Here is a 13,535-nt window from a genome sequence, read left to right as displayed (position 1 = left end):
TTCTTCTTTTCATCTTTGCATTTTCCTCCTCCCACCCTCGCTCAACTCCCCTTACTTTTCCCTAATCCTTCTCCTACCCCCTTCCCCTCCTTCTCCTTTTCCCCCTTTTTCCCCTTTTTCCCCTTTTCCCCCTTATCCTCCTTCCCCTTTTCCCCCTCTTACCCTTTTCTCCCCTTCTTCTTCACCCCTTCCTTTCGTTTCTTCTTTTCTCCTTCTCTTTTCCTTTTACTAACTCCCCTTCCTTCTCCCCTATCCTCACCTGCCTTCGTTTTCTCCTCTTCAAATTCTCTTCCTCATTTTCCTTCCCATTTCCAATTCCCTTCCTTTATCTCTTACTTTCCATTCGTTTCCTCTCCCCTTTCCTTCTCCCTCCCTCGTCTAACCCCCCTCCCTTACAACCTATCACTCCCCTACCCCCATTCCCCGCCCTTCCTTCCCTTTTCCCCTCTCCTCTACACCTAGTTTCCTCTTCTCTCCTTCTCTCCTTTTCCCCGTTTTTCTACCCTCAATCCTTGCCCTTCACAACTCTTTTCCCTTCTCTCCTTTAACCCTTCTCGCTTACTTTCCATTTCCTCTTCTCCCCTTTCCTTTTTCCCTCGACAAGCTCACCTTCCTTTCCCCTTGTTTTCCTACCCCCTTTCCATCCTCGTCACATCCCTTCCCACTTCCTTCCTTTTTCCTCTCTCGCTTACCTTCCATTTCCTCTTCTCCTCTTTCCTTTTTCCCTCGACAAACTCCCTTTCCTTTCCCCTTGTTTTCCTAACCCCATCCCATCCTCGTCATATCCCTTTCCACTTCCCTCCTTTCTCCTCTCTCCCTCACCTTCCATTTCCTCTTCTACCCTTCTTTTTTTCCCTCGACAAACTCCCCTTCCTTTCCCCCTGTTTTCCTACCCCCTTTCCATCCTCGTCATATCCCTTTCCACTTCCCTCCTTTCTCCTCTCTCCCTTACCTTCTATTTCCTCTTCTACCCTTTCTTTTTTTCCCTCGACAAACTCCCTTTCCTTTCCCCTTGTTTTCCTAACCCCATCCCATCCTCGTCATATCCCTTTCCACTTCCCTCCTTTCTCCTCTCTCCCTTAACTTCCATTTCCTCTTCTACCCTTTCTTTTTTTCCCTCGACAAACTCCCCTTCCTTTCCCCCTGTTTTCCTACCCCCATCCCATCCTCGTCATGTCCCTTTGCACTTCCCTTCTTTTTCCTCTCTCCTTTACCTTCCATTTCCTCTTCTACCCTTTCTTTTTTTCCTCGACAAACTCCCCTTCCTTTCCCCCAGTTTTCCTACTCCCATCCCATCCTCGTCATATCCCTTTCCATTGCCCTCCTTTCTCCTCTCTCCCTTACCTTCCATTTTCTCTTCTACCCTTTCTTTTTTTCCCTCGACAAACTCCCCTTCCTTTCCCCCTGTTTTCCTACTCCCATCCCATCCTCGTCATGTCCCTTTCCACTTCCCTCCTTTTTCCTCTCTCCTTTACCTTTCATTTTCTCTTCTCACATTCATTTTCCATCTCCCTCCCCCTCCTCTCTTCCTCCCTCTCCCTCTCCCCTTCCCCCCTTTGTACTGGCGTATATATCCTCGCTTTATGAATGCTTGTCAAGGGTTCTTTTTTCTTTCGCCTTAATGAATGGTTGTCAAGTCCTTTTTATTTATTTTTAGGTTCAGACCAAAATTATTAGATTCAAGGCTTTTTTATATTTTACTTCTATTTTATTTTTACTTTTAGGTACAGATTAAGATTACTAGATTAACTTTTCTTCCTTAATCTCTTTTTTTTACTTATAGGTTCAAATTTAAATTATTAGCTTCACGACTTTTCTTGTATTTACTTTTTTTTATACTTTTTAGGCTCAGAACTAAATTATTAGATTCATGATTTTCCTTTTACTTATTTTTTCTTACTTCTTTTAGGCTCGGAACAAAATTATTAGATTCACGATTTATCTTGTTTTTACTTTTTCTTTCTTTCTTTTTTTTTAAATTTCTACATGTCGATATTTCTTTGGGTTTCAACCTCCCAAAATATAAGTTTCACGATTTTTCTTCTTTACTTCTTTCCGTCTCTCTCCCGCATTTCCCTTTCCTTCCTATTACAGCATTCAAGACTTCTTTCCTCCTCTTCGTTCGTCTCTCGTTTCCTCACTCTTTCTCCCTACAATCAGTTAACGAAGAGTCTCATATGTTACGTAATTTTATTGTTAGAATGCGCCAAGTTTAGCTTTTAATCAATATCCGGTACTATTTACGTATTAGATTCACGATTTCTCCTCTTTGCTTCTTTCCGCTCGTCCCTCATATCCATCTTTATTTCTCCCTGCAGTTATATGATTCACGGCTTATCTCGTCTCTCATATCCATCTTTATTTCTCCCTACAGTTATATGATTCACGGCTTATCTCGTCCCTCATATCCATCTTTAATTCTCCCTACAGTTATATGATTCACGGCTTATCTCGTCTCTCATATCCATCTTTAATTCTCCCTACAGATATATGATTCACGGCTTATCTCGTCCCTCATATCCATCTCTAATTCTCCCTACAGTTATATGATTCACGGCTTATCTCGTCCCTCATATCCATCTTTAATTCTCCCTACAGTTATATGATTCACGGCTTATCTCGTCCCTCATATCCATCTTTAATTCTCCCTACAGATATATGATTCACGGCTTATCTCGTCCCTCATATCCATCTCTAATTCTCCCTACAGTTATATGATTCACGGCTTATCTCGTCCCTCATATCCATCTTTAATTCTCCCTACAGTTATATGATTCACGGCTTATCTCGTCTCTCATATCCATCTTTAATTCTCCCTACAGTTATATGATTCACGGCTTATCTCGTCCCTCATATCCATCTCTAATTCTCCCTACAGTTATATGATTCACGGCTTATCTCGTCTCTCATATCCATCTTTAATTCTCCCTACAGTTATATGATTCACGGCTTATCTCGTCTCTCATATCCATCTTTAATTCTCCCTACAGTTATATGATTCACGGCTTATCTCATCTATCATATCCATCTTTAATTCTCCCTACAGATATATGATTCACGGCTTATCTCGTCTCTCATATCCATCTTTAATTCTCCCTACAGTTATATGATTCACGGCTTATCTCGTCCCTCATATCCATCTTTAATTCTCCCTACAGTTATATGATTCACGGCTTATCTCGTCTCTCATATCCATCTTTAATTCTCCCTACAGTTATATGATTCACGGCTTATCTCGTCTCTCATATCCATCTTTAATTCTCCCTACAGTTATATGATTCACGGCTTATCTCGTCCCTCATATCCATCTTTAATTCTCCCTACAGATATATGATTCACGGCTTATCTCGTCCCTCATATCCATCTTTAATTCTCCCTACAGTTATATGATTCACGGCTTATCTCATTCTTTTCATTCGTCTTTCATTTCCATATTTCTTTCTCTCTACGATTATAGGATTCACGACTTCAATCCTTCTTTTCGTTTGTACCCCATATCCGTATTTCTTCTCCTTCCGATCAGTTAATAACGATATGGCTCATGTGTTCTGACTTTTTATTGCGGGAGTGCGTCAAGTTTAGGCTATAACATAGACTATGGCTATAAATAGTACAAGTTGGTTTTTCTAACGTTTTCGACCCCAAGTAGTATAGGGTTCATGACTTTCCTCTTTTCCTCTTCGTTTCGTTCGCATTTCTCTTCTCGTCTCTATCCCACGAAGCGATAACTATGCATTCGTCATTTATATATATTTTTTTATTATTACATGTTTATCTAGCTTAAGGTTTCAATTTATTATAAGGTTCATGTTTTTCCTTTCTCTTAATCTTCCTATCGCTCATGTTTCTTTCTTCTTTCTTTATATCTCCCAATCGTTAGTCTCATGTATTCTGAATTCATTGCTAAGTTTTTCTCTTAACTGATTCATGTGTATATTTTTTAAGGTTTCGATAGATATACAAAGCCCATGACTGTACTCTTTTGCTCTTCTTTTCCCTCGAACTTCTCTCTTCTTATAACCTCCATGTGTTCTGCCTCTATAATTTAGCTTTTCTTAATTAATTCATGTCGATATTTCTTAAGATTTCGACAAATATGCAAAGGTTCATGGTTGTTCTCTTCTTCTCTTTCATTCGCTCGTGTTTCTTTCTTTCCCTCGAACTTCTCTCTTCTTATATCCTCCATGTGTTCTGCCTTTATAATTTAGCTTTTCTTAATTAATTCATGTCGATATTTCTTAAGATTTCGACAAATATACAAGGTTCATGGCTGTTCTCTTCTGCTCTTCCATTCGCTCGTGTTTCTTTCTTTACCTCCCAATCGTCAATTAATTCATGTCGATATTTCTTAAGATTTCGACAAACATACAAGGTTCATGGCTGTTCTCTTCTTCTCTTCCATTCGCTCGTGTTTCTTTCTTTACCTCCCAGTCGTCAATTAGTTCATGTCGATATTTCTTAAGATTTCGACAAATATAGAAGGTTCATGGCTGTTCTCTTCTTCTCTTCCATTCGCTCGTGTTTTTTTTTCTTTTCTTTCTTTCTTTGCCTCCCAATCGTCGGTCTCGTGTTCTGCCTTCTTACTGTTGGGATGTGGCAAATTTGCGTTCGTTCTATCAGCAGACATTTTTATGCCCTCGCAAATAGTAATTGTTGCTTTTATATCTTGATTATTTTTCTTTTATCACGAAGAGAGATTCACGACTTCATGACTTGCGTGGTGTGCATCTCTCTCTCTCTCTCTCTCTCTCTCTCTCTCTCTCTCTCTCTCTCTCTCTCTCTCTCTCTCTCTCTCTCTCTCTCTCTCTCTCTCTCTCTCTCTCTCTCTCTCTCTCTCTCTCTCTCTCTCTCTCTCTCTCTCTCTCTCTCTCTCTCTCCTTATTAGTTTCTTTAATATATATTTTTCTTCCTTTCTTTTCTTCTATTTCTTTCATTTTTTCCTTCCTTTCCTCCTTTCTTTTCCTCCATTTCTTCACTACTTCCTACAGTCTTCCTTTTTTTACTTTCTTTCTTTCTCTATTTACTTATTAATCTTTCCTCTTTTCTTTCTCTCTTTCATTCTTTTCATTTTTCTTTCCTTTCTCTTTTGCATATTCATTTTTCATTTTGCTTTCTATTGCTTTTCATTCTCTCTCTCCCCTTCCTTTGACCTCACACATGTAAATAATCATCCTAACAACTCGTCTCTCTCCCCCTCCCTCCCACTTCGCGGCGCCCCTGCAGGAACCTGTGGCTACATGGCGTGCCCACCGCGCCCTTCCTGCACCTGGTGGCCGCCTTTTGCCTCCTGCTGCCACGCACGCTCATGCAGGCCACCCTCATCTCCTCCGGCTTCCTCCCGAGGGGTAAGTACCAAACCTAACCTCATCTAACCTAACCCATGAGTGTTCGATTTTTTTTCTGACTGTAGCTAAAGTAAGTACATAAAGAGAGTATATACATATAATATTCTACTCCAAAGCATGAGGTATTGTATAAGAAAAGTTATGCCCACCCCAAACATTAAAGTCTATATTCTTAAACGTATCGGCCTCCCATTACGACAACTTTCCAAGACCACAAAGGAGCTTATTCGGATTTTCATGGGTGATTTTTCTTGTTCATGATGTAGAACTCCGGTAAAACTATCACTAGGACACAAAACAGTTCATGAAAATCTAAGTAATTAAACATTACGCAAGGCTTTTCAGATAGGCGAACTGAAGCGCCGCTATGTTTAGGAATGCGGGCTTAAATATTATGAAAAGTAAGACAGTCCCACAATCACGCCTCAGAACCTCAGTGTTATGAATGGAATGTTGATCCTACTCCAGATTGTTGCAAAAAAAACAAAAAAAAAAACATAATCACACCTTAATAGATTACTTAACATAATTAAAAGTTTATCATTAACATACATGAAAAATAATGAAAGGAAAGTTAATCCCACCCAAGAACATAAAAAGACTGTATAGAGAAAATAAATCATACTGAAACACAAATAAAAAAACAAAGTAAACGCCGCCCCAAGAATACGAATAAATAAGAAAAAAAAATGAGAATTCTCCCGTGAAAATAATTATGAGGCAATGTGAAAGGTCTATCCTGCTCCTGAATGTTTAGTGGGTATTGAGAAAACGGTCTAAAACATAGGCTATTTACTGTCAGGAGAAGGGAACATCGTCTCTTATCTTCGTTCATTCTCTATTACTATCGTTCGTGAAGTGGCAGATCTCTTATCCTATTTTTTTTGGGGGGGTAGGGGCGGGCTGTGCAAGCAAGTTCATGTTTTTATGTATATGAGTTCTACTAATTAAGAACTTTCCGCAATGGTAATTCTCTCTCTCTCTCTCTCTCTCTCTCTCTCTCTCTCTCTCTCTCTCTCTCTCTCTCTCTCTCTCTCTCTCTCTCTCTCTCGTGGGGAAAAACAACTGTATTCGCAGTTAGTTTTTATTTTTCACTGTTAATACAACGCAAACTTTTTTTTCACTACGGCGGCAATCTCTCTCTCTCTCTCTCTCTCTCTCTCTCTCTCTCTCTCTCTCTCTCTCTCTCTCTCTCTCTCTCTCTCTCTCTCTCTCTCTCTCTGCAATGACCTTTGGATCCTTCACGCACCCCCCAATTCCCCCTCCTCTTCTCCTCCCCCCACCCCCCCACAGCCCTGACCCTTTGCCCCTCACTGACTGGGAGGACGTGAACCCATGCACTCGACGCCCCCTCCCCTTACCCCCTACCCTGCGGCGCCTCTTGGTGGTGGTGGTGGTGGTGGTGGTGATGATTAAATTGGGCTTGGCTTGGGGGCTGAGATAGTTGTTGTTAAAAGTTGTAATGGTTTTGGTGGTGGTAGTGTTATTGGTGGTGGTGGTGGTGATAGTGATGGTGGTGGTGATGAGGAGGGGAAGAAAATTATGCTGACTACGATGATGATGGTGATGGTGATGGAGGAGAAGGAGGAAAGGAGGAGGAGGAGGAGGAGGAGGAGCACGAATGAATATATAATTATAGTCGTAATTGATGAAAATGGAGAAAAAGAAGAGGAAGAAGAAAAATTAACAAACAAAAACAACAATAATAAAAAGAGTAGTAGTAGTAGTAGTAGTAGTAGAAGTAGTAGTAGTAGTAGTAGTTGTAGTAGTAATAGTAGTAGTATACATAAGTAGATGATACGAAAGAAAGAATTTACATAAGCAATCTCTCTCTCTCTCTCTCTCTCTCTCTCTCTCTCTCTCTCTCTCTCTCTCTCTCTCTCTCTCTCTCTCTCTCTCTCTCTCTCCCCTGTCTTTTGTCTCCCATGGCTGAGTCAGTGAGTGAGGTGATGGTGGGGAGAGAGAGGGAGGGATTTGGCTTGAAGATATTACTCTCAACGAGGAAAGATCAATTCAAACTCGTTCTGGCGAAATTGTCGATTGAGAGAGAGAGAGAGAGAGAGAGAGAGAGAGAGGGGTCAGGTGTAGAAAGCCGTGTTCCCCATTAATCAGGCCATTTCACCCAACGCAGAAATCTCGACAAAGGTGTTCCTGGGTCGGTCTCTCTCTCTCTCTCTCTCTCTCTCTCTCTCTCTCTCTCTCTCTCTCTCTCTCTCTCTCTCTCTCTCTCTCTCTGTATATATACATTTTCTTTTTTTCATATATTTACATTACATTTGTTTTTTCATCTCTCTCTCTCTCTCTCTCTCTCTCTCTCTCTCTCTCTCTCTCTCTCTCTCTCTCTCTCTCTCTCTCTCTCTCTCTCCCTCTGTATATACATTTTCTTTTTTTCATATATATACATTTCTTTACATTTGTTTTTTTCATCTCTCTCTCTCTCTCTCTCTCTCTCTCTCTCTCTCTCTCTCTCTCTCTCTCTCTCTCTCTCTCTCTCTCTCTCTCTCTCTCTCTCTCTGTATATACATTCTTTCTTTTTTTCATATATTTACATTTCTTTACATTTGTTTTTGTTTTCATCTCTCTCTCTCTCTCTCTCTCTCTCTCTCTCTCTCTCTCTCTCTCTCTCTCTCTCTCTCTCTCTCTCTCTCTCTCTCTCTCTCTCTCTCTCTCTCTCTCTCTCAAGCCGTCCGATTTTCCTCCCGATCTCCTTTCTTTCCTTATTTTTTTTTCTTTGTTTTCACTCACGACCATTCTCCCCCTCCATCCCTCCCTTCCTTTCTTCCTTTTCTCCTTCATGCTTTCTTTCTTCCTCTCTCCATGCCTCGTTATCTCCTCCATTCATCCTATTTGCCTCCTCCTATCTGTCTCTCCCTTCTTCCTGTAATCCTCTCTAGCCCTTCCACCCTCCCCCTACCCTTCCTCTTCCGCTCTTTTCCTTCCTTCCTTTTTTTTCGTTCCCTAATGCCATCTTAAGCCCACTATCTCTCTCTCCTTCCTTAGCGTGCCCAGAAACACTCTCCTCTCCTCTCCTCTCCCTCCCCTCTTCATATCCTGCTACCTCCCTCCCTCTCTGCCTCTCGCTCTCTCTTCCTTTTAGCTTCTGCAATACCCTCCCTCCCTCCTTCCCTTCTCCCTTCTCTCTCTCCCTCTCTTTCCTCTTAGCTACTGCAACACACTCCCTCCCTCCCTCCTTTCCTTCCCTCCATCCCTCCCTACCCCATCCAATATCTCTCTTACTCCGTCCTCTCCTTCCTCCCTAACTTTGCATCTCTCTCTCTCTCTCTCTCTTTCTCTCTCTCTCTCTCTCTCTCTCTCTCTCTCTCTCTCTCTCTCTCTCTCTCTCTCTCTCTCTCTCTCTCTCTCTCTCTCTCTCTCTCTCTCTCTCTCTCTCTCTCTCTCTCTCTCTCTCTCTCTCTCTCGAATAATGTAACATCCTCGAGCTTTCAGACTCTCTTCCTCCTTTCCTCTCTTCCTCCTCCTCCTCCTCCGTTACTAGCTAAACATTGGGATCGAATCGCCTAGAGAAGAGGATTTGATTGCTTTCTCGGAGGCGCCGTGATGCTCTTTTTTTATTTTTTTGCCTCAAGTGTGAATGAACGAAAATAGTGTCGGAGAGAAATGGAAGAAGTTTGGCAATACGAAGGACAGATATAGAGATAGATAGATAGATAGATAGAGAGAAGAAAGAAGAAGAAGAAGAAGAAGAGAAAATGTGTATAAATGTAAGGGAGGAAGGAAACAGCGGAGAAAGGGAGACAAAAGAAAAAAACAAAATGAAGAAAAATGAACAGAAGAAATTGAGAGAGGGAAGAAGAGGAAGTAAGGACTGAAAGGGCCTAAAAAAGAAAATGAGGAGAAAGGGAGAAAAAAATAAAGAAACAGAATAAAGAAAAAAATAGGAATGGAGAGGAGAAGATGAGAAAGGGAAGGAAAGAAGAGGAGGAAGTAGGGGATGAAAGGGCCATGTGTGTGTGTGTGTGTGTGTGTGTGTGTGTGTGTGTGTGTGTGTGTGTGTGTGTGTGTGTGTGTGTGTGTGTGTGTGTGTGTGCAGCCGTGCGAAGTGAGTGCTGAATAACTGATTGAAACGCGTGTTCGGTGACGTGAAATTTATCCTATGTGGCGAGGCATGTGGAAGGGGGAGCGAGGAAGAGGTGGAATAGTGGAGGAGTGGATGAGACGGAGGGAGGAAGGGAGGGAGGAGAGAGAGGAAGAGGTGTGAATGGGTGAATGGCGAGATGGAAGGAGAGAGGAGATGTATGGGTGAAGGGAGAGAAGGAGAGAGTGGAAGAGATCGAGAGTGAGGCAGAGGTGTGTGTTTGAGGGAGTGGAGGGAAGACTGGGATGGAAGGAAAGAGATAAAAGGAGGAAAAAGAATGAACAAAAAACAAGAAAAACATGAGCTAGAACGAGATGAAACAAAAGAGGAACAAGAAGAAAAAGGAGGAGGAGGAGGAGGAGGAGGAAAAGAAACAAAAGAAAGAACAAGAAGAACAAAAACAAGAAATCCAAAAGCAATATGAAACAGAGGAAGAAATAGAAGCGGAAAAGGAAAAAAAAAGGAAAAAAAGGAGGAGGAGGGGGAGGAGGAAAAGGAGGACAAGGGGGAGAAGAAACAAAAGAAAGAACAAGAGGAACAAAAACAAGAAATCCAAGAGCAATATAAAACAGAGGAAGAAATAGAAGCGGAAAATAAAAAAAAAATAAAAAAAGGAGGAGGAGGAAAAAACGGAGAAAACGACAAGAACTAAAACAAAAAAACAGAAACAAGATGAAACAAAAGAGAAACAAGAAAAAAAAGGGCCGAGGCGGAGGAAAGGATTGGGTGGCAAGCCTCGCACAATATATTTTCGTTAGCTGGCTGCCCCGCGTCAACAAACAACCTCTTGCGTCACGTTTCGGCTAAGAAGGGTTTGTTACCGTGTTGGCTCAGCTGCGGCCATTGCTGTTGCTCTTAGTGTTGCTGTTCTTGGTGTTGATGTTGATGTTAGTGCTGTTGCTATTGCTGATGTTGATGTTGTTGACGTTTATGTTGATCTTGCTGTTGGTGCTGTTGTTATTGCTGATGTTGGTGCTGTTGCTGTTGCTGTTTGTGTTGTTGCTATTCCTGATGTTGTTGATGTTGTTGACGTTTATGTTGATGTTGGTGTTGTTGCTACTGCTGATGTTGATGTTGTTCCTGCTGCTGCTTACTTCTCAACAGCAGGACAAGCACAGCACAGCACATCACAGCACATCACAGCACAGCACAGCACAGCACAGCACACAGCAGCACCACAGAAGGGCCACAGTCTATTTAATGCTGCTTTTTATATCCTCCATGTTGATGAGTTTATTCACAGAGGGAGTTTCGAAAGACGTAAAAAGACTAAAAGGCATCTTAATATATTTGTCTTTATTCTCGTCTTTCTTTAGGATAACATTTACTGGGTGGCCTTTCATTCTTTACTTGGGATTTTTATTTACTATTCTCTTTATTTTTTTATTATCGGTCCATTCATTTTTGTATTTATTTTCTCAGTTGATCTAATTTAAATGTTTAGTTTAGTTTCATCAGCTAATTTTATTTACATTTTACTGGTTTTTTTCTTCTTTTATCTGTTAACCTATTTATCTGTCTTCATCTCCCTTGCCTAAATATGGAGTGGAAAATAATTGGAAGATTAGCCACGCATGGACTGGAGGCATCATTTAACTGGTAATTTCCCTTTCTCTATCAATTCAAACTAAACATTCTCCCTTGTCTAAGTATACAAAAAAAAAAAAAAAAAAAAAACGAATCAGCACCTAACCCCACATGGACTGAAGGCAACACTAATTTGGTAGCCTTCCTTTATCTGTCCAAGTAAAACATTCTCTATTCCCCGTTTAAATAAAAAGAAGAAAACGACCGCATTAGACACCCCGCAGAGGCTAGAGGCAACATTTAGCGGATAACATTATTTTCTTAACTAAAATATTTTCTCTCGCCTGTTTAAAAGAAAATGACCGTATCAGACACCACACAGGGACTAGAGGTAACAATTTAGTTTTTTTATGGCAAAGTAGGAAGCTCAAGGACAAAAAAAAAAGATATAAAAAGGTCGATATTATAAGACACTTTTGCATGTCACATCAGCTATTTCTAAAGGTCAAAGAACATAAGAACATAAGAACATAAGAACGTAGGAGTCTGCAAGAGGCCGGTAGGTCTGTACAAGGCAGCTCCTTTGAACCTAAGCTCCCGTGTATCTAACCTCACCTAATATCGCTGTCCATGATCAGTCGGGTTATAGTGAGTGTTTTTTTAGGTTCATGGTACAGAAGAAGGGTCTCACTACCATCAGGGTCATAAAACTATTCCTGGAAATGACCCAAACTCCTGTGAAAGCCTTGTCAGATAGGTGTACTTGGCCGACGAAATGTTTTAAAATATGACCCAAAGAAGCTGGTAACACTCCTTTCTTCGTCCGTTGAGCCCTCTCCGTCATGCTTCTCCCTCGCCTATCTTCAAGCAGACGGTCCTATAAAAAGCAATGCACTTAGCTGGTATCTTTCCTTTATCAATTCAGCCATCCGCTTAATTCATGCTTCTCCTTTCGCTCGCTGAGAAAAAGAAAACAGCCCTATCCAAAGCGATGTATTGATCATTTCTTTCTATATCATTTCAACCATGCTATTTACTTGCTGCTTCTCTCTTGTCTATGTATAAGCCAACGTACCTATCAAAAAGAAGTGCATTTAGGTGGCATCCTTCGTCTCTATACCAATTCCACTCAATGATTCTCTTATAAAAGCACACCATCCTTTGAACTTTGACCTATTCAATTTCACTTAATGGCTCTGTCTTCCCGGTTTAAAAGAAAAAAAAGACAGACCTATCAAAAGTAATGTGTTTAGCTATCCCTCATGTCTTTACCAATTCCACTCAATGCTTCTCTTTTGCACGTTTAAAAGCAGACCAGCCTTTGAACTTTGACCTTTTCAATTTCACTTAATGGCTCTGTCTTCCCCGTTTAAAAGAAAAGAAGACAAACCTATCAAAAGTAATGCGTTTAGCGATCCCTCCTTTCTAAACCAATTCAACTACAATGCTTCTCTTTTGCACGTTTAAAAGCAGAGAGACAACCCTTTGAACCCTACCTACTTCAGTCTTGCCCGTTTAAAATCAAAAGACAAACAATGCATTTAGGTATCCTTCCTTTCTTTACCAATTTTACTTTTTGTTTCTCCCTTATTCGTGTAAAAACCGTATCCAAAGCAGTGCACCGACTCGAGGCAAGCAAGGGTCAGCACACGCCAGTTCACTAACACACACCCGGGCAGTGACTCAGGCCGTGGGAGCGACAAACAAACAAACTCACGACATGGCAGGGCACAGCGGAGCGCATCACACATTAGCACCACAACACTAGCAGGAGGGGTTACTCAGCATGCAGCTCCGGCCCACTCAGCGCTCCTTAATCCGGCCCTGTATTAGCATAACGCTGTATTAGTCTGCTGCTGTAGCTGAAGAGAATCGCAAGCATTATGTACCGTACGGATTGGGCGTATAAGGATGAGGAGGCGCTTATCGTAACTGAATGCAATGTAAAGCACTAATTATACTAATACATACATACATACACACACACACACACACACACACACACACACACACACACACAGAGAGCATTCATTCATACACACAGGCACACACACACACACACACACACACACACACACACACACACACACACACACAAATTTACCCCATACATAAAAGTACACACAACACTAACACAACACACCATTTGTTATTGTTGAGAGAGAGAGAGAGAGAGAGAGAGAGAGAGAGAGAGAGAATAAAAGAGACCGCCCAACAATTATTCCTTCACAAAATCTAAACCACAGTCCACCACGGCACAACCCACACAAGAACACACACACGAACACAAACACACCACTAACACGCCCCCCCTTCCCCCCAACCACCGTCACCACCACAAAGATCAGAAGTTGGACACACCGCACCCCATCTCACCCCATTTCCCCCTCCACCTTGACCTCACCTGCCCCCCTGCCGTTAATCAAGGACGGGAAGCCACTTGTACCTGTCCGCGGCAACAGGTAATCGGTCGTAAGCACCTGTGTTTTGTGTTGTCTCCATTACCTGAGGTGCCGTGAGCGGGTGTGACTTTGGAGTTCCGCCGCGTCACCTCCGATGGCTGCTTG

The 13,535-nt window shown here is 41.7% G+C and overlaps 1 protein-coding gene across 1 annotated transcript in view; it reads left to right on the top strand.

The window, feature by feature from the left end:
• LOC126998389 (protein tincar-like) overlaps positions 1 to 13,535 on the top strand; it is a 106,409-nt gene that overhangs the window by 46,435 nt on the left and 46,439 nt on the right. Inside the window, exon 5 of the mRNA XM_050860010.1 lies at positions 5,224 to 5,345. Within this exon, the coding sequence (XP_050715967.1) occupies positions 5,224 to 5,345 (122 nt within the window). The remainder of the gene's footprint in view (positions 1 to 5,223; positions 5,346 to 13,535) is intronic.

The sequence above is a fragment of the Eriocheir sinensis genome, chromosome 14 (assembly GCF_024679095.1).
Source record: "Eriocheir sinensis breed Jianghai 21 chromosome 14, ASM2467909v1, whole genome shotgun sequence".
Taxonomy (NCBI): domain Eukaryota; kingdom Metazoa; phylum Arthropoda; class Malacostraca; order Decapoda; family Varunidae; genus Eriocheir; species Eriocheir sinensis.
This window is presented reverse-complemented; position numbering and strand designations above follow the sequence as displayed.